This window comes from Lycium ferocissimum, chromosome 7 (genome assembly GCF_029784015.1).
Source record: "Lycium ferocissimum isolate CSIRO_LF1 chromosome 7, AGI_CSIRO_Lferr_CH_V1, whole genome shotgun sequence".
NCBI classification, from domain to species: Eukaryota; Viridiplantae; Streptophyta; class Magnoliopsida; order Solanales; family Solanaceae; genus Lycium; species Lycium ferocissimum.
In genome coordinates this window covers 35,196,215-35,218,555 of record NC_081348.1, presented here as the reverse complement: position 1 = coordinate 35,218,555, position 22,341 = coordinate 35,196,215, and the positions used below count along the sequence as shown (strand labels likewise).

At 31.8% G+C, this 22,341-nt stretch overlaps 2 protein-coding genes across 3 annotated transcripts in view; both read left to right on the top strand.

Moving 5' to 3' along the window:
• The window catches only part of LOC132064636 (large ribosomal subunit protein uL3-like), an 84,065-nt gene that overhangs the window by 48,275 nt on the left and 13,449 nt on the right, over window positions 1-22,341 (top strand). The window contains exon 1 of one of the 2 annotated variants that reach the window (XM_059457689.1): window positions 1,297-1,307. The exons of the other annotated variant lie outside the window; for it this stretch is intronic. The gene's annotated coding sequence lies outside the window, so the exon portion shown is untranslated. Of the gene's footprint in view, window positions 1-1,296; window positions 1,308-22,341 lie in introns of those variants that run through there. 2 annotated transcript variants of the gene reach the window in all.
• Window positions 12,576-16,304, top strand: LOC132062761 (uncharacterized). Its single transcript, XM_059455264.1, has 9 exons — window positions 12,576-12,788; window positions 13,779-13,823; window positions 14,020-14,170; window positions 14,364-14,554; window positions 14,778-14,943; window positions 15,032-15,195; window positions 15,310-15,409; window positions 15,663-15,850; window positions 16,033-16,304. Exons 1-9 carry the CDS (start codon window positions 12,765-12,767, stop codon window positions 16,225-16,227), a joined length of 1,224 nt encoding a protein of 407 aa, XP_059311247.1. The 5' UTR covers window positions 12,576-12,764; the 3' UTR covers window positions 16,228-16,304.

Sequence of the window (22,341 nt, the reverse complement as noted above, 5' to 3'; positions counted from 1 at the left end):
ATTGTCCAGAAAGTTCCTATTCTAGCAAAAGGTTATTTTAAAACATAAAAAAGCTCCCCCCCCCCCCTCCTCAAACCCCCACAAATAAGGGTCTTTGACATATATATACATCTTAAGGAGAAATATTTACGAAACGTGACGATAGTTTTATATTTACAAAACATAACATTACAAATCCTATACAAAATGTGCTTTATATTTTTAAAAATTTTTTTTAAAAAAAAAATTTTTTTTTAAAAAATATTTTTTTTTTAATTTTTTTTTTTTAAATTAATTTTAATATGTATATCTCGTTCAAGGATTAAAAAATTCGCTCAAAATTGTGTGTATAAAAACAATATGAAATTTGTATCTTGCTCATGTCTTAAAATTTCGCTCACATTTCCGTGTATAAAGTTCATGTTATGTAAATATATAGGCGATTAAGAAAAGTATGAAATTTTCACCAACTAAGCTAAAGCCAAACGATAGAAAATATTTTGGGTTTTTGAGAAAATTATAACTAATGCGGAAATGTAAATTAACCTAGAAAGCAAGTAAAATGATCAATGGCCACAAGTTTGGATCCAAAAGAAATTACACTCAAGTAACGATCCAATATATTTTATGATATTACAACTAAGAACGGGTTTATGTTAATAGATAATGATTTCTAAAATCTCATTGAAAGTTTTCCAACCAAATCAATGAATTTCACTCTAAGCTTTTCCAAGCCTTAGAGTGTGATATTAGGCACAATCAATTTAACCTCAAGTAACTATCCTCTTCCGAGCTCAAGTTATTAGATGGATTTAATGATCCAAATTCTTGTTAATCAATCTTTCCCAACCTAGATTTCCTCTTCCAAGCTCAATCTAAGTAAATGGGTGAGTCCTAGGGTTAGCTAATCCCTTTGGAAACATTCAAGAACGAGATTAATTAAATCAACAAAGACCCACTTCAATAGCAATAAAAATCATTCAATACATAAGCAAAACAAGAGTTTCAATCCAACACTTTAATCATAGAATATTTCCATAAACAAGATTCAAGTGAAGAAAGTAAATACTACACACTTAGATATACAACACAAAACAAGGAATTGAAGAAAGGATTAAGAAATATCTCATTGAAGTTCTTCCAATCTTCTCCTCCAAAGTGTAGAGAAACCTAGCCTCCAAAACTTGCAAAATGACCAAAGATGATAATGTTTTGCCCTAGCCTCTCTTTGTAGCTTCCCCCATTTTTCCAAGTCCCAAAGAATGACAAAATATGCCCCAACTTTCAGTTTTTGCAGTTCTGCCCGTTTTTTGCAGTTCTGTCCCTTGTTTTTGCAAAACTGTCCACTTTTGACAGTTTTGCAAAAATGTCCAGTTTGGCCTCTTTTTGACTTTCCTTTCACTTGGTTTCTTCCGATCACTTCTATATCACATGAAGCTGAATAGAGCACCAATATCTCATAAATCCCGAGGTGCAAAGATTCGCGACAAAGGATGCGACTCGCAGTTCCACGTGCGAGTCGCACGTGGTGTCGCATGTGTTGCATCATTGTCTTATTCTATTTGGCCATCCTTCGTCAACGAGATGCTGCACCACCTGCGACTCGCATGCAGTACCTGCGATTCGCAGGTGGTGCTCTGGTTCATTTCAGCTATCTTGGCTTGTTTTGCTCTATTTTGTTCCATTTTGGTCCATTTTGATCCATTTTGATCCATTTTGCTCTTTTATGCTCTCCGGGCATCTTTTCCTACAAAACAACATAAAACACACAAAAAGTAACAACAAAAGTGCTTAAGGAGTCACAAAAGCTTAAGGAATTAGCGTCGAATATCGCGTAATTTCACGACTCATCAACACCCCCAACTTAAAGTCTTTGCTTGTCCTCAAGCAAACTAAAACAAAAATCTCAATGAGGATCCACTTTAAGCACAAAAACATGACTTTGGTTGGTACCAACAATTAGGCTACAAGCATGTGAAATTTCAACCAAATACCTCCCTCATTTTAAAATACAATTTCAAGAATGCAATAGCTATTTAAAACCATCAAGCAACAACACTCAAGCCTCAATGAGTGACTCAAAACCACTAGCTCACTAGATTTGCTCAGTTGACTCAACTTGAAAATTTTTCAACATTACCAATCTATCGTAATTCATATGCCCTCACAAGAAAGAAAGTCCCAAAATCACTATATTCACAACAACGACACAAGGGACAAATACGCAAAGTCACTCACACTCAACAAAGAAATTCTAGTGCTAACAAATATCACACCATAAGCTTGCCCTTATTTTCAATCATCACTAACTCAAGAACATTCGGTTGGAGATCACATAGGGACTTTTCAAGCTTGTAATGTAGGCTTAGGGAAGGGTAGGATAAGTATTTGGGATACAAGTGACTACGCCCTCCTTGAACACTACACAAAACCTTTCGTCCTTTCCTCTTCATTTCAAAACAACACTCCTTCCTTTGCATACTAGTTTCCCCAATTATTCCAACTTCCTTTATAAAGTTCCAAAATATAATGTGCTAGCACATTCCACCCCCAACTATAAATGTTGCGGTGTCCTCGCGCACATAATCAAAACAAAACAAAAAAAAAAAAAAAAAAAATTTTTTTTTTTTTTTTTTTTTTTTTTTACTCAAAGATACATTTTTTTTTTTTTTTTTTTTTTTTACAAAGATACATTTTTTTGCACAAAAAGTTTGCAACCTTTTTGTATTTTTCAAATTTTCTTCCTTTCTTTTGACTTTTCCACAACACCAACTTTCACCACTCTCAAGCAACACTAACACCCCCAACTTAGGCTTTTGGCCTCAAATTTACAATTTCATGTTCAAGGAGGGAAAGGTTCAAAAGAGAGACTTTTCATCAAAAAGGGTAAAGGCTTGTAATGTGGCAATCAAAGAAAAGGTTATAAGCTCAAATGGGGTTACTAGTGATATTATTTATGCAATGGTAGGCTAGAAAGGCTAAAGAGGCTTTTTCAAACATCACAAAGATAGCCCAAGGTCATCTCTCCAACCAATATGATCAAAATTAACATTGAAAGACTAACCGGGCAAGTTCTAGATGATAAAAGTAAACACAAGATTTATTCAACAAACACTCACACACATGGCATATGAACTAGTCAAGATGGATCAATTTCACTTCCCAAGCAAGAACAACTAGTGCAATATCTCATAATCCAAAGTCAACACAACTAGTAGGTAAAGAGTCACCAAATGAGCCAAAAAGTTGTCACAAAGATCATTCTTTCCTATGCACCTTGCTTTTTAACTTTCACAACAATTTGGAGAGGTATTCACATTTCAATTTCACATGCAAGAGACTAACTCTATTAGTACCAAACAAGCCAAGAGTTTTCACATTTTTCCTCAAGGAGAACCTACACCTAAACTTACAAGACTAATATAAGAAGCTAAGAAAGAAAGTAAAATAATAAGAGTGACTAATCCACAACATGTCAAAAGAACAAAATTTTCAGAAATTTGAGCTAGTTTTAAAATATAATGTGTTGCCGCATGCCACCCCAACTATAAACATTACAGTGTTCTCGCTGCACATAATCAAAACAAAAAAAAAAAAAAAAAAAAAAAAAAATTTTTTTTTTTTTTTTTTTTTTTTTTTTTTTTTTGCTTACTGTCACCACCTGCGACCCAACCTGCGAATCGCAGGCACGACCTGCGAGTCGCAGGTGGTGTCACCCGAAAAAAAAAAAAAAAATTTTTTTTTTTTTTTTTTTTTTTTTTTTTTTGGTCTCTGTCACCAGATGCGACGCCACATGCGATTCGCATGTATGACATGCGAATCGCATGTTATGACACCAGAAAAAAATATTTCGCAGCTTTTACTGGTTTTGGGGGCTGTCCGGGTATCCGATATGCTCAAAATAACTCCAAAAATTTGAAACTTTGCGCATTAGTCAAAAACCATAAACTAAACTATTCTAAGAAATAAAATTTCAAAAACGATTTAAAAATTTTAAAACGATGGGTTGCCTCCCACCAAGCGCTTAAGTTAACGTCGCGGCACGACGGTTACCTTTACCACTTTTCCTTCCATTTGGAAGATATGAATTTGCGCCCCAACTTTGAATCAAGATTGGTGATGCTCGTGAGGCGGTGGTAGGAAAGCAAAGAGGCCAACTCTCGGGTGTCGCATTTTGCACTTCTTGGCCCTTAAGTGAGGCATGCCATTTTGTCTTCTTGGCATAGCAAACTTCAAAATGAAAACGCTTTCTTCTTCATTTCAAAATTCTCCATTGGCTCGGTTAGTTCAACTTCCATATCATCAACCAAGCACAATGTTGAAAAATGGTTAGAATGTGGTCGAAGGCGCTCAAATTTTAAATTTGCTTCATTTTTGACATCCTCACCCAAAAATGAACTAGAGTTTTCAAAAACCATTTCATGAAATTTTTTATGCAACTCTAGTATCATTTCTTCAATCTTGGCATCTTGCATTATTTTTGGATTGGTCGGTTGGCAATTCATCATTATCTCTTGAAAATCAATCTTGACCACTTTTTCATTGGAAACCAACTTAAAACTACTATCCATGACTATTTGATGTTGAGTATTACATACCTCAACTTTTGCATTCAATTCGACTTTCAAGTCACGGATTGCAATTTCAAGTTCCTTCAACTGTTGACTTTGCTCAAAATGGATTTTTAAAAATTCTTCCATCATCCTCGAAATGCCTTCACGATAATCCCCATAGGCTTCAAGTTGTTGAGCTTGATTCATAAGCCAATCTTGGCTCACAATTTCCACTTTGTCAAGGCCTTCTTCAAGTTGAGAGTCATTCAAAGCTTGTAAAAATTCACCCTTTGAGGCATTCATGTTTTGGCAACTTTCTTGCCTATTTTCAACACCCTCAAGTTGTTGAGCATGATGAGTATGAACCAATGATTTCATTTGATCCTCCAAGGTGTGAATAGCTTTGTCATTGCAATTAATTGCTTGCCTCAAGTCATCAAGTGGTTGCCTCAAGTCCCTAACCACTAAGTCCTCGTTTTTCCACTTTTTCAAGGATGGTCTCCAACATGAGCATTATCCTTTCATTTTGAGCATTTAAGGCTTCTTCCGCTTCCATATCCCTACTATCATCAAAATCAAAACTAGAATAGTCATAGTGGGGGTTCGGGGAAGGGAAGGATAAATAAGCACAATTATCCCAATGACCATTTTGACCACCACACCTATCACAAATACTCCACTCATAGGTTTGGGATTGTGCGCACAATCCGCCCCCGGGAGAATTCAAACAATTTTGCCATGAGTGTGGTCCTCCACAGTAAAGACAAGGGTCATCAAAGTAAGAACAACTACCATCCGACCAACTTTCATTATATGATGCCATTGTTTTTTTTTTTTTTTTTTTTTTTTTATTTATTTAAAAATAAAACTAAAAACTGGATAGTTTTGCAAAAACTGGACAGTTTTGCAGAGGCAAAAACTGGACAGTTTTGCAGAGGCAAAAACTGGACAGTTTTGCAGAAACTGGACAGTTTTGCAGAGGCAAAAACTGGACAGTTTTGCAAAAGCAAAAACTGGACAGTTTTGCAAAAACTGGACAGTTTTGCAGAATTGCACAGTTTTTTTTTTTTTTTTTTTTTTTTTTAAAGATAAAATAAAGCAAAGAAAGTTTGAACAAAAGCAAGTTAGCTTAAATCCCAAACTAACCCAAATACGCCAAATTGTTCCCCGGCAACGGCGCCATTTTTGATAACGTCCAAATACACTCCTCAAAGAGAAAGTGTACACGGTCGTATGCAATATATTTACCCAACTATGAGTCGGGGTCGAATCCCACAGAGAACAATATATAGGCGATTAAGAAAAGTATGAAATTTTCACCAACTAAGCTAAAGCCAAACGATAGAAAATATTTTGGGTTTTTGAGAAAATTATAACTAATGTGGAAATGTAAACTAACCTAGAAAGCAAGTAAAATGATCAATGGCCACAAGTTCGGATACAAAAGAAATTACACTCAAGTAACGATCCAATGTATTTTACGATATCACAACTAAGAGCGGGTTTATGTTAATAGATAATGATTTCTAAAATCTCATTGAAAGTTTTCCAACCAAATCAATGAATTTCACTCTAAGCTTTTCCAAGCCTTAGAGTGTGATATTAGGCACAATCAATTTAACCTCAAGTAACTATCCTCTTCCGAGCTCAAGTTATTAGATGGATTTAATGACCCAAATTCTTGTTAATCAATCTTTCCCAACCTAGATTTCCTCTTCCAAGCTCAATCTAAGTAAATGGGTGAGTCCTAGGGTTAGCTAATCCCTTTGGAAACATTCAAGAACGAGATTAATTAAATCAACAAAGACCCACTTCAATAGCAATAAAAATCATTCAATACATAAGCAAAACAAGAGTTTCAATCCAACACTTTAATCATAGAATATTTCCATAAACAAGATTCAAGTGAAGAAAGTAAATACTACACACTTAGATATACAACACAAAACAAGGAATTGAAGAAAGGATTAAGAAATATCTCATTGAAGTTCTTCCAATCTTCTCCTCCAAAGTGTAGAGAAACCTAGCCTCCAAAACTTGCAAAATGACCAAAGATGATAATGTTTTGCCCTAGCCTCTCTTTTGTAGCTTCCCCCCATTTTTCCAAGTCCCAAAGAATGACAAAATATGCCCCAACTTTCAGTTTTTGCAGTTCTGCCCGTTTTTTGCAGTTCTGTCCCGTTTTTGCAAAACTGTCCACTTTTGACAGTTTTGCAAAAATGTCCAGTTTGGCCTCTTTTTGACTTTCCTTTCACTTGGTTTCTTCCGATCACTTCTATATCACATGAAGCTGAATAGAGCACCAATATCTCATAAATCAGCCGAGGTGCAAGATTTTGCGACAAAGGATGCGTCCAGTTCCACATGCGAGTTGTGGTGTCCATGTGTTGCATCATTGTCTTATTCTATTTGGCCATCCTTTCACGCATTGCGACTCGCATTGCGATTCGCGGTCACGGTTCATTTCAGCTATCTTGGCTTGTTTTGCTCTATTTTGTTCCATTTTGGTCCATTTTGATCCATTTTGATCCATTTTGCTCTTTTATGCTCTCCGGGCATCTTTTCCTACAAAACAACATAAAACACACAAAAAGTAACAACAAAAGTGCTTAAGGAGTCACAAAAGCTTAAGGAATTAGCGTCGAATATCGCGTAATTTCACGACTCATCAATAAAGTTCATGTTATGTAAAATTAATACAACTACAATAACATTGTATACAACTTTGATACAATATTCAAGACTTAAAATAATCGCTCAAATTTTTGTGTATGAAATGTGTATATCTTGCTCAAGGCTTAAAAAGTTCGCTCAAATTTTATGTATGAAGAACGTATGAAATGTGTATACCTTGATCAAGGCTTAAACATTACGCTCAAAATTTTATGCATGAGAATAGTATGAAATGTGTATATCTCCCTCAAGACTTAGAATTTCATTCACATTTTTTGTATATAAAGTTCATATTAGGTTTGAAAAATTAATACAACTACAATAACATTGTAACAATTTTCATACAATATTCAAGGCTTAAAGTTTTCGCTCAAAATTTTGTATATGAAAATTATATTAAAAATTTCGCTCACACATACATATTTCATACATTTTTCATACAACTTTCATACACAGAAATTTGAGGTAATTTTTTAAGCCTTTGAGCCAAAAAAAAATTTTTAAAAATTTTAAAAAATATATATAAAAATTATTTTTTTATAAAAAATATATATATTTTCTGGAAAAAAAATAAAAAAACGAAAAATATATGAAAATCCGTCATGTTTCGTAATATATCGTTATGTTTTGTAAATAAGGAAAACTGTCGTTACGTTTCGTAAATATTTCTCCTTAACATGTATATATACGTAGTTTTCCCCACAAATAAACTATCTATGACATGACCCGGCCCAATCTTTTAACTTTTAACAAACGGACCGTTAAAATACTCTTCATGAAACCTACTATATTCAGGCGTGTCTCCCATTACATAGGCAATTACGGCATCATATGTCCACTTCATAGACTTCTCAATCTTAGATTTATCTAGCCTAATACCGCTATATTATGTACCCTCTACCAATTCAAGCATACTTCCATATAATTATTTTAATTTTACTAGTATGGAAGAAATATTCAGAAACACTAGTTACATGTTTATGTTGCATAGATTTCAACGAAAAAGTCAAACCCAACCGTAAAACCAGAACAAAAAGCCGAGACCAAAAAATCAAACTTTATTGGTTTGATTTAGTTTATATATTTGAAAAACAACATGATTAGTTCAGTATGGTATATGGAAAAATCGAACAACCCTACTTGGTGTCCACCATCCCCCCCCCCCCCCCCCCGGCCTCTGCCTTCCCCGCTTTTAAATAGAAAATAAAAAAATTAAAGCTAACTAAGTACAAATATTTTCCTAAAGAAAAGTAGATACCACCTCGATACACAATTTATTTGGCCTACTTAATTTTGTAGTGAATCTGATTATTCGAATTGGATTAACTTTTTGAGAATTATTTGAATTCATTTTGTCAAAATCTGGGAATTGTAGATAAAATTAAATTAGCATAAGAATGCTACTGAATGATTAAATTATTTTTCCAAGAAAATAATATATTCAAAAATCAGTCACCTTAAAACGACCATAGAAAAGAAAGTCGGAGCATATTTCACTCAAAGCTAATAGCACAGAATCACTATAACTTTTCTTTGAAAAAAAAAAAAAGACATGAGTGCCAAATTAGTTAAAAAAATAAATGGCCGATTGTAATAACTTTCTCAATTTAGTGTTAAGTATCACTGTTACCGCAATAGATAAATTGAAATTTATTGGTGTTAAGTGATTTAGAACTCTCATCTCTTTATATTTGTACATTATTGGTCTTCTTGACAAATGGTAAGTATTATTTTCTACTATATTTTGAATCTCTTTACTAGAACTTCTGACTTCATAACTATTCAAAGGAGTAGTTCAAGGTCAAGAGGAGACATATAAATACGAAAAAGAAAATAATTTTTTAATCTATTCATTTAATTCAATCCCTTTCACCCCATAAGTTCTTTGGCCAATGCATTGCAGAAAAAAGTAAATGCTTCTCTATACAACTAGACGTCTAAAGGCCGCAATGTGACGACGGACCCAACACTTTAAATTAAAATCTACGTATGTGTAGTTATATATATATATATATATATATATATATATATATATATATATATATATTATGTTCAAAACACGATTAATATAACATTGTAATTTGTGCTCCGTATCTAAAATTTTATTATATTAATGTTTGCTACGAATACAAAATCGGCAAATTTATTAATATTTTTTAAAAGAGAAGACTTGTTTAAAAGGAAACTATTTTCCTCTCTTTGAAATAAAACAATAGCAATATTTAAGCATCGTTGATATTTTCAATTTTAATTCGATTAATTTAAAAGTGTAAAATACTTATTATTTTTTATCAAATTTTGATTTGGATAATTCTAATTCAAATTATTAAATTAATTTTACATGTTTAAAACGAAACAAAATAGAAATTGATTTTCTATTTAAATGATGAAATACTATTTTTTAATTTTTGATAAATATTCTCGGTTTAGCTCATTTTACTTGTCATGTTGTCTTTTGCATGGTTTTTTAAGAAAACGTCGATTAGAATTATAATTTGACTAATTTACTTTATTCATTATTTGATGTCTATTTGATTTTTTTTTACGACATTAACCTCTTTTCATATTATTATATCTTATTTTAAAATATAAATATTTTAAGTATATTTATTTTAGTGAACATAACAAATAAATGACATGGCGGAATAGCAAATACAACAGTTTAATATTTAGATTAGATCTCAGGCTAATATAAAAAAAAAACTGTATGGTTTGACTGCTTAACTTTTTGAAGAAAAGCAGTTTCATTTGCTCCCACTAATGGATTGATACGCACGTGGCAATGAATCCATCATTATTGACTTAATGAGATACTTTGGAAATTAGTGTTTACTACGAAAACAAAGTCCTTTTTTTTTGGACATTATTTTTTTTTTTAATATGGGGTTCACTCATTTTTTTTTTTTATATTTTGATTTTGTTAATACGGCCCATTTTTTATATATTGGTGTTGTTTAGTATAGGGCCCACCCTTTTGGACATTATTAGTTTGCACTATTTTTATGCATATAATATATATATATATATATATATATATATATATATACACACACACACTATGTTCAAAACACGATTAATATAACATTGTAATTTGTGCTCCGTATCTAAAACTTTATTATATTAGTGTTTGCTACGAATACAAAGTCTGCACCTTTTTTTTTTTTTGACATTGTTTGTTTTTTTAATATGGGATTCACTTATTTTTTTTTATATTGCTTGATTTTATTAATATGGGATCTACTTTTTTTTTCCCCGTGAGTTTGGAGATAGTGAGTTCCACCTTTTTTACTTTATTTTTTTTAATGTTCAAAACACGATTAATATAACATTGTAGTTTGTGATCCGTATATAAAACTTTATTATATTAGTGTTTGTTACGAATACAAAATTTGCACCTTTTTTTGACATTGTTTGTTTTTTAATATGGGATTCACTTTTTTTTTTTTTATGTTGCTTGATTTTGTTAATATGGGGTCCACTTTTTTTTGCCCGTGAGTTTGGAGACTGTGGGTTGCACTTTTTTTACCTTTTTTTTTTTTTTTAATATTGGTTGGTTTGTGTTTAATAAGTGGGCCCACAACTAAATTGTAGTTTATGTTCCGTATCTAAAACTTTATTATATTAGTGTTTGCTACGAATACAAAATCTGCACGTTTTTTTTGACATTGTTTATTTTTTTAATATTGGTTGGTTTGTGTTTAATATGGGGACCTAATTTTTTTTTTTTTTTTTTTTAAATATTAGTTGATTTGTGTTTAATAATATGTGGGCCCACAAATTTTTTTTTGGGGCCCACAGACGGACGACCAAAAAGTGCACCAAAGTGGTGCTTCTATATAGTAGTAATTTAACATTGCGTTTCTATTTTGGTTTAATATTTTCTGTAGTTTTAAATGAATTGTTACTCATATATTGTTTCAAGTGTGTCACACACTTGTTAATTTTTACTCCCTCCGTCCCAATTTATGTGATACATTTGGCTTTTCGAGATTCAATTTGACTAAACTTTAAAGCTAAATTAGATTAGATTAACTCAATATCTTAAGTTTAAAATTTATATATTTGAAAACTACATGAAAAGTACTATAAGTTGCAACTTTTCTCATATCAATTTGGTGAAAAAATACATCTCCAAATATTGGTCAAAGTTTATGCAGTTTGAATTTCGGAAAGCGAAAAATATCACATAAATTGGGACAGGAAAAGTATATGTAAACAAGTTTAAAGAGAGGGTACATGGAGTCTTCCACATCCCCAAATAGAAAATCAAAAAGTTCAATTTTAGAGCAAACTAACTACCAATGTCTTTTGTAAGAAAAATATTACATTCTCAATCACAATTTAATGTCCTACTTAAATTTTGTTGTGAATCCGATTGTTCAAATAATATGAAATTTGATTAACTTTGTTAGAACTATTTTAATTCATTTTCTCAAAGTCTAGGAACTCTGGGCACTTATTGCATAAGGTAGTGAATCTGATTGTCCAAATACAAATCTGATTAACACTTTGAAAGCTAATTAAATTCATTTTGACATAATCAAGAAATTGTGGACACTTACTGATTTAGCATAAGAATTAACATTACTAAATTATAAATTCTTCGGAAAAGGATAAAAAATGTCCCTTGACTATCTCAAAAGGTCTAAATATATCCTTCATCCACCTAGTTTGCTAAAGATATCCTTTGCTCACCTTTTTGACTCACTTTTGCCCTTATAACCAACAGACCTCCATTTTATTTATTTTTTAATTTTTTTTTTTTTACTTTTGAAATAGTCCAGGGGCATAAATGTACTAACGATATTTGAATTCTAATCACCAAAATGAAATAAGTCCAGTAAATAAATTGTAAAACACGAGTCTAGTATAGTGCAATTGTGAAGTACTAGCTATAAAAACATATCAGTTACAATATATGTATAAAATCAATCATCTCAAATTTACCATAAAACAACATAATTGTCGCGTATTATACTCAAAATTAAAACACACGAAAAACTACAAAAATAATAATAATAATAATAATAATAATAATAATAATAATAATAATAATAATAATAATAAGACATAAATGCTACAAGTGAAAGAATTAAATGATAAATTTTAAATAACTTTCTCAATTAGTGTTAAAATATCACTATTACCACAACAATAAAAGGAAATTTTTCGCACTAATTGATTTAATACTCTCGTATGTTCAGACCATTAAAATATCTTCTGGTCTTTATTTGACAAATAATAAATTTGAATTGCCGAAATTGAACAAACATAGTTCTCAAATAACAGCTCAGCAGCCAAGACTGCACATATAAAACGCTCCACTGATAGATTCACTTCTTCAGTTTGATTTCACGTTTTCAGGAAAATATCTAAGCGGCCAAGAGGAGATATTTGAACCAATATAGGCGATAGGTGATATTGTTTTGCTTCTTCACTTAGTTCAAGATTTTACGAAAATAGATCAACGGCTGATAGGAGACATATAATGTGACTGAGACAATACTGATTTGCTTCTTCGTTTTATTCAATTCATTTTTGCTAGTTAATTTTTTTACAATGAAGGACTCGGATTCGGTGATGGTGAGTTTGATTCTATCCAAATCTCATTTTGTTATTTAATTTTGTTTTTCCTCTTTTTGCCCCTGTGTTCACCTATATATTGATAGTTCGACTTTTGCCAATGTCACTGCTTATTAGAGACGCAAGCTCAGGTATGCAATTCTCTTTTGATTTATTTTCCCCTTTGTTTTCCTAGTTCTGAATTATGACCAACAACAACAAGATTGACAACTGCTTGATTTTTTTCTTTTTCTTTTTCTCTTTTTTCATTTTGTTTCATTTATCCATTAGAGTATAACGTGTATTGATATGTATGAACAACCTCATTCAAATCCAATAATTTGTTGCAAGTGCTCACATCTCACACAAAGGTTACAAAAAACATATAGCCGGTTAAATTTGCAATAAAAATGCTTGGTCCCACATTTTGCCTCCTTCTCTTCATTGTAATATCAATTTTTTTAAGTTCAGTTCTAGATTTTGATTTGATGGTTGCACGCATTAATGGTTTATGTCTTTGTTCCATAATTTTGTATGAATATATGCTAGATCTAAATTTAATATTCACATAAGCAAAGCATAACGATGATTGAAAAAAAAAATCTCCCTTTTTTCGAGAAGAAATTGCACGATTTGACCTTCAAGTGGATTGGTCTTTAATTTTTGTCTTTCAAAATCGAGTTTATGCCTAGCGAGATATAAGTTTGTTAAGAACACGAGGCATAACTTGTGGGATATTATAATAAATTCATGTCCCGCAAAAAAATTGTTTGCATCAAGGGGAAAAAACTAAAGAGTAAAGACCAGCACATAATAGGGCCAAAAGTGCAAATGATCGATCCATACTCACATAAAAATGAAGCGGAGTATTTATTTTTTTTCCTCAATTTTCTATAATTTCATTTGTTTGCCACTTTGAACTCATTAGTATGGAGGGAAGATCTTACTATGTGTGAGCATGATTGTGAATTTAAATAATTGGTTAGTCTTGCTTTTTGTATCTAATTTCAGGAGAGTACAATGTTAAGTTCCAATAGTATTGACCTCACCATTAAGGTAATTCATACCCACTTATTTCCTCTTTTTCTTTGTTTTCAATTTATGAATCATCTCTAATTAATTTCAGAAGACTATAATCAACAAGATCATTGAAAACTCTTTTACTTGTTCCACCATAGTTTCGAAGTCATTTTACTATTCCTATATTCTTTTTTCACTCAATTTTTATTATCAATATATTTCTTATCTCCAGCCACTTGACAAAAATAAAGAGGAAACTTATAAAGAGGTGACACAAAATGAGATATGTGAAGAACATAACGGAAGCAAAAAGCAAAAGGAGCTAGATGAATCTTTCGAGGAAGTAATACCTCAAAATCAACAACAAGAAGACGACAACAATGGTATTAAATTTACAATTGACTCATATTAATTATATTTTTCTAAAAAAAATTGGATGTGAACGTAAATCCAAATCCTAATTTTTAAATCTATGGATGCAGAGTATTTTTTCATTCATTACGTATAAGATAACTTATAATTCATTTCATGTATAAATCATTCCATCTCATTAATTTGGCAATGCGTGATTTTCAGGTGAGTTTGAGCTCAATATTGTCACAAGTAAAGATAGTCTCTCGGATAATGTAGATGATACTCTAAGGGAAAATAACATTGATGGTGGCTCAAAACTTCCCGTAAGTGAAGAAAAAGGTGAAAACTACTACCGCTTGAAACAAGGGATACCAAGGAGCACAAAATTCTGTTCCATTATTAACATTTACAAGGTGATTATATTCATATATTATGTGTCTATTTACTTGCTGGATAATTTTGCTTTAAAACTAGCATATTATAATTAAGTTTTTTTTTCAACAAATTTTCAGTATTGTTTAACAGTAGTTTATCATTCGTTCTCTTCTTTTAGCACTTTTGATGTGAAATTGGACTATATAGAAAGACTGTTAAACTTATTTTAATTATCTCATCAAGTTCCCCTTCATTTCACAGCGTACGAATAGGCTCTCATCACCTGAAGTTGAATATAATTGGAGTCGCCCAAGTACTCTAGAGAACAAAAAATCTAAAGTACATAAAGAAGGCAAAACAGGAAAAGATCAAGAGGGAACTTTGGAGGAGACACTCCCTGATAAACAAAAGCAAAAAGGTATCCATGGTACGTAATTTATTAATTAATTCTATATTTATAGTTGAATTATACTATTATTTATTTTATTTTTCATTTGGTAATGCATGCTTTTTAGGTGAGTTTGAGAGCCTTGGTGAAGATAGTCTGGCGAATAATTCTAAGCATAGATTAATGGACAATAACGCTGATAATACAGATGACAAAATAGATGAAGACTGCCATGTAAATGAGGGAATACCAAAGAATACGAAATCTAATTCCCTTTTTATCCTCGCAAAGGTAATCGATCTACACTTATGTCTATCTACATGAATTTTTCATCGAACACGCTCATTGTATTCCACAATATATCTTCTATCTATCATTTATTAAAAAAACAAAGTGAATTTACAGGCCGCGATTTCTGAAGATCACAACGAAAGCAACACGAGAAATGATCAAAAAGATGTTTTTAAGGAGGAACTACATGAACAACAAGAAGAAGACATCAATGGTACTTAAGGAATTTTACATCTTACAATTGACACTTATGTTAATTTTTTGACTTTTCCGGTTGAAAGGTAGAGACGGATCCTAAATTTTAAACCAATACATGCAAAGTAATTGAAACTCTTGACGTAAATGGCACACAGCATAGTTGTAGCCTAAAATGCAGTCATTAGATTAAAGCTCCAATTGCATTTTTTGAACTTATAATTTGTTCCATGTTTATCATATCATCTCATGTGGTTACACATCATTTTCAGTTGAGTCTGAGGTCAACAAAGTCACATGTGAAGATAGCCTCCCGGATAATACTGTTTGTATTTTAAATGACAATAACACCAATTATGGCTCGAAACTTTTGACAAGAGACGAAAGAGATGGAAATTACTATGTCACACAAGGAATCCCGAGAAGTAAAAAATTTGGTTCCATCATTAACCTCTATGAGGTAATTCATATAAACCTTATGTCTATCTTCTTCTGTTAGCATTAAGTATTTTCAACAAGTTTCTCATATTGTTCAATAATAGTTTGCTTCTTTTTTTTTTTTTTTGGTTCTTAGATATTTGACAAAACAAAAAAATGGTAAATTATTTTGATTATCTCATCATGTTTTCGCGCATTCCACAGTGTACTAGCAGACTCTCGGCAGTTGAAGATGAATATAATTGGAATCTTCCAACTGAGGAAGATCCAAATATGATCCTCTCGACAAAAGAAGATTCAAGTATCACAACAAATAAAAAGAATGTTGGTTGTAAGAGAAAATGGAGAGCAAACCAAAAGGGCAACGGAGAAAAGGAGGCTACAACTTCTTCCACCTAGCTCCAAGATTGTATTTTAATCATCTTTTTGAATATTTAATAGTATCAATTCATTTACAATATTAAATATAATTCGCCTTATATACTTTGTCTACCCTTTACAAAAGTTTATTTGCAAAATTTGTACAAGAATGGGGTGAGGTCTCTCAAGGGAAAAAAATTCATATTCAATATTTTGTACCAAATTAATAAATGTGAGTTTTTTTATTCGTGAGAAGACTCCAAATATAATACTGCATTTAAATTCCAGTTAACTAAACATAAGGTCGTCGAACTTATAGTATTATTGTAGAAAAGTCATCAAGTCTAATCATAAAAGCAATCAACTCTCACTAGAAAGTTCCTATTCTGATTTAAAATTATTTTATAACTTAAAAAACTCTCACCCAAATAAGTGTCTTCTGACTCAGCCTGACCCAACTTTTTTAACTTTTATAAGCCAACGTTAAAGAGTTGTTCAGTTAATTGTATATATCCAGGTGTGTCTCCCATCCTTCTCAATCTCCGAATTATCTAGTTTAATCACTATATCACCCTATCAATTTAGGCATAATGTAAGTTAAAACCATACCATTGCTATTCCCCGCAAATTATCCAACCCAGGGTGACTCTAATAGCTCGTCATCTTCAACATTCCCTTTTTCTTTCTAGGTCTTCTATGTGCCATACATCTTCCTCCAATAATGGAAAAACTCGATCAATGCACGTTTAGCTTAACCTTTGCCCGAGGCCATGAGAGGAGAAAGATAAGTCTGAATAGCTTTGCTTGATTAGTTTTTTCATTATACATTAGAACCGTTTCGGAAGGGAGATGACGACGCCAAAGTGCATAGGAAAATTTTCTCGTACTCAGTCAAATTCTAGTATAGTTTAAGATATCGTCCCACAGAGATTGGAACCACCTAGGCTACATATGTGTATTGTCTTGGTTACTATTTGAGAGAATCAAATTGATGAAAGGAAAGGTTTTGAAATTATAAATTACTTAAAATAAAACAAACAACTTATTAGAAAATTTAAAAAGAAAAAAGGTGGGAGTCGTTGAATCCACTTGGTTCAATTATAATAAAATCTTATTCTAGTATATTCCACAAAAGAATAGGATAACTTATTTGACTTGATTTGTGTTATGAGGACTAAAGACCTCTTGCGATTAGTGCTTAAAATCAATAAACTTATTTGAGTCAGTCCCTCCGCGAGAATTAGAACTGAAAGAAACAAAATAGAGACCCCTCAAATCATTAAACTTATTTGAGTCAATCCCTCCGTGATAATTAGGACCGAAAGAAATAAGATAACAATTTTAAACCAACAAAATTATTTGAATTAATCCCTCCATGAGAATTATGACTAAAAGAAATAATATTGAGATTTTTGAATCAATAAACTAGCTTGAATTAATCCCTCCGTGAGAATTAGGACTAACAGAAGCAAGATCAAAGATTTGAATATCAAGACATGGAAAAAATTAAAGTAAAGATAATTATTATAACATCAAACCAAGCTTCTTCAACTATCCCAACAAGAAAAAAACTACTCCATTAAGGAGTATGTAAGAAAGAAATTAAAATAAAATACTACTCCTACAAATATAAATAAAAGAAGAGAAATAGAGCAAAGACTATTTCTTAAGTCTTTCTCAAAATTGGTTTAGATCTCTTCTAAGCACAGTGATGCCTCTATTTATAGGAAAATATATGTTCTCCCCCTACGAATGCATTCCTTGAAATAGTGCTCACATCCGTGACCTTACTTGACGGGTGTGAGTATGAAAGTGGTGGTCACACTCGTGGATTTTAACACTTGACGGGTGTGAGTATGAAAGTGGCGATCACACCCATGGATTTCAACACTTGACGGGTGTGAGTATGAAAGTCGCGATCACACTCGTGGATTTTACAACTTCTTTCTTGATGCCAACACTTGACGGGTGTGAAGATGAAAGTAGTGGTCACACCCGTGAATTTTGCAACTTCTCCCAATGTTGTGTTTATGTAATTCCCACATGTGAAATTTCACGGTTGTAAACATGGACTTGTGGTTGCACCCATGAGATATTTTCTTATCTCTTTGGCATTTGCTTATTTTTCATTCTTCCGAGATATTCTTTTTGCTGCAAGATTCTGTCAGAAAATATGCGAGAATAAAATATAATTATTCATGTTTTATTTTACAACTTATTTTTTTATGTATAAAATTACATGAATAATTTACACCCATCAGGAGAACACTGTACTTTTTCTTAATAAACCCCTTACTTTAGTTCAAATAACTCCTGGTTAACCTACTCTTAAGTGGGTTTAATTATGCAGAGCAAATTCAAGTCATGAGCAAATTAGCATTTAACAAGGAACCAAAAGAAAGAATAACTAAAAGAATAGTTTAAATACAATCTTGCCCCTGGAGCATCAATCCCTGAAATTAGCAATAACTCAATTATTTAATTAACTAAGGAAAAAGTTTCAAATTTGTCCCTAACCTTTTGGGATTCATGTTGCATATCTCTTCCGATAATGTATTGGCCATTGGACCTCTCACGAGTTACATCATGCGTCTCAATTATGCCCCTCGAACGTGGAAAAGTGTTCTACTTTGACTGACACAATAATTATTACATAGACGTTCATATATTTAAATCTTTTTAATTGCCGAGGAGTACCATATTTTCATATTTCCAATTGTTCAAAAACATACAATAACTATTGCATTAAATTATTGCATTTGCCACAAAATGTGCATGATCTATCTACTTGGCATATATAAGTCACAATTGTTAGAAAAGGATCAAAAAGTATAGGCAACAAGAATAATATTGCTAGTACATCATGTCTCGCTAAGGAAAGATTACGTCTCCAATAGGATTAAAGTATTATGATTCAGGGTAAACTCATAGATGAAATGAATTTCAATTAAGCATGTATAACTCTTATCACGGTTGTGTGCATGTACAATATTTATTTGACCTAAACTCGATAGCTAGAAGCTAATGAAGATTAAGCTAATGAAGGAAACAACAAAGAAGAACATTCAATATAATCAAAAAATTAGTTTAGGGAAAAGAGATAAGCACAGTCCAAATAATCGACATGTTGGTAAGTTTTGTTGTCTTCTAATTAATTTTATAGCTTCCCTTTGTTTGCTAGAATAACTTTATCTCTCTTGAATGCATTTTTCTTTTCTAATAATTTACTTAATTTGAAGCACAGTACTCCTGAACAATTACTATATTTAAATATTTTTGAAGAATTAAAAAGGTACAAATATACCCGACATGCATGACTTCCACTTCCACCGTGTCAATCAAATTAGATAAATTTTTCATGGTATAAAACCTTTAGTGAGAGGGACAATTCTTGTATGTTTGAGACAAAAAATAACGATAGAAATCTTTTGAGCTTATAGGTTAACAAAGGACATAAATAAGATAAATCCCAGACTTTAGGGGTGTATTTGACCATATATCCCACTAATTAAACAAGCCCAAATGATTTTAGTTTTAGAAAAGAAAAAAAAAAGAGCGAGGGTTAAAAGATATATATTCGTAAATAATTACATCCGAAAACCCCACACTGAGGAATAGAAACATCCCTCTCCCTCTCTCTCGATATATAGTTACATACTCCATATAATAGAGATATCAACTATTACAAACGCAGAGATTAGCTATCAATATATATATATACACACACTCTCTCTCTCCCTCCATATTTAATTTATACATTTATAGTTAATGAAGAAATCTACGTCTTCGTCAAAGGCGAAAATTAGAGGAATGCAAACGGAACCAACGACGGCGGAGATGAAGGCGGCGTTACAGCTTATTCATCTCAGCCGCGATTCCGACGACAGCGACAACTCAAAAGTAGTGACTGTAGAAGAAGAAGAAGAAGAAGAAGAAGAAGAAGAAAGCAGCCATGTTTACAGAATGAAGAAAAGGAAGTTTCCATCCATCTCATCTCTTTATCAGGTCAGCAATAAATATATAAAAGTAAGTTTTGGTCCAGTATAATTAATTTCTATATACACAGATGATATTCTTGTTAAAGCTTGCAGTTTCAACAAAACTTTCTGGAAGCAAGCAGCAAATAATGTAATATCTAAATATATATTCTAGTTTTGGGTTTATTATGTTGCGTTATTGATCATCATCTCGTTTTTGTGATCGACGATTAGTACGTACTGGTGTTACATATCAATATTGAAGGGTATAATGGGTTATCTAAGAATTAATCTGTACGTATGATTACGATACCGGATATACTATCATTTAAGATGATCTCAAGTCTTGGCTCCAAAACCAATTTGTTCTTCTTTTTTCTTCTCTCTAACATAATATAATGTGAGTATATTGATATGTGCGAATTATAATAATATATCTTAAAGGATAATGATGCGAGTAGTGGCCCGAAAGTTCCGATAAGAGATGAAGAAGATCGCCATTTGAAATCAGGAATACCGAAGAGCATAAAATTTCGTTCCATCATTGACCTCTACAAGGTGATTCAAGCCTTCTGTTTATTTCGTCTTATTATAGCTATATCTAACAATTCTCAGCAGGTAGTTATATCCTCTTATGTTATGATAGGATTGGAATTTTTATCACTTTTTAGTTGTATGAGATGTATAAATTGTAGTATTATTTTGGATTTCTTTTATGATGGTGATATTCAGTTCAGTTTGTGTGTTTCTTAGTTATTTCACCGCACCTGTAATTTTGGACTTAGTGCAATATGGATTTACGAAATATTATTTTGACATAGATAAGACTGCATGAATTGAAAAATATGAAAATATTTTCAGTCTATTGATCTTATATATACCAAGGTAAAGAAATTATTTTAATGTATAAAATATTCTTGTTTAAAACTAGTTTATAAGCATTTGTTCATCAATAGTTTGTTCATTCTTCCTTCTTTCTTATCAGGTTTCGTTAGCGAAATTTGAACATTTTTATTTTGCCTTTTAGAAAATTGAAAAAAAAAATTAACTTTTTTTATTAGCTGATCAAGTTTCCTTGCATTGCACAGTGTACTAATAGGCTGTCACCAGTTGAGGATGAATGTAATTGGAGTCTCCCTGCTGGAAAAGGCCCCAATATAAATACGGCTCGACCAAAGAAGATTCAAGCATCGGAACCAACAAAAAGAATGCAAAAATGTAAGTGTATTTGGTATGATGTAAAATGTTTTTCCTGAAATATATTTTCATATAAATATATATTACATCGAAAAAACTATTTTTGCTCTCTTGATCATTTTCCAGTTTGAGTGAGCATAAAGGTCGATGAAATATGTCAGTCCATGGTAGAGGATGAGTGTGGACAGTATTGAGTGTTAAATCTCAACTACGTCTAAATGTTAGTTAAACAAATATATGAGTAAGAGTTTGGACTATTTGTTTATTAATACCTTTTGTCATGATATAAGTAATTTTCGATATTGGAATAACATATATATTTTCCTTAGATACAATACGTTTCTAACAGTTTAAGGTACTAAACCCAAGCAATCATTTCATCAACTAAAACACTTTTATCCGCAAAAATATTTCAAGTTGTACGTAAAACTGAAAACAAGCAGTTTCTGGATCTTTTAGCATAAATATACTATGGTTTTATATCATTCTTAATTAGTTGATCTCCGATTTAATTGTATGGTCAATTTCTCGACTCTTTGTTGGACTGAGGTTTTCATTCCATCGATCTAAATCTACTTGTTTTTACTTGATTGTCAGATCGTGAATCAGATGGAGAAATAGTGGACAAAAATTGGCTCTGTGAGTAAACGAAAGCTTCGTTCGATTGTTGATATATAACTAAGAACATTAGGAGTTGCAGCATATATGGCTAGTTTCTTAATATTAATTAAAGTTGTGGATTGATTTTCGGAAGTTTTGGGGATTTCAGGTTTCTGGAGAATTGCATGCAGCTGTATGTAATTCTTAGTTCACAGTAATTGAAAGTTTAATACTAGTAGTAAGAATTAGACTTTTCCATCTTATTAGTATTGAGATTATTTGTCTTTCCCTCTATATTGTCATTGTTCAGGAATTTTATTATTGTGAAAAGTTGTTTTGCTTTTCACAAGTACTGAATTCTTTGAAAAAGCTTCTAAAA

Coding starts and splice junctions, on each gene's coding strand:
- LOC132062761 (XM_059455264.1), top strand. CDS start 12,765: ATGAAGGACTCGGATTCGGTGATG. Junction 13,824..14,019: donor GTATTGACCTCACCATTAAG/GTAATTCATACC, acceptor TCTTATCTCCAG/CCACTTGACAAAAATAAAGA. Junction 14,944..15,031: donor AAAGCAAAAAGGTATCCATG/GTACGTAATTTA, acceptor CATGCTTTTTAG/GTGAGTTTGAGAGCCTTGGT.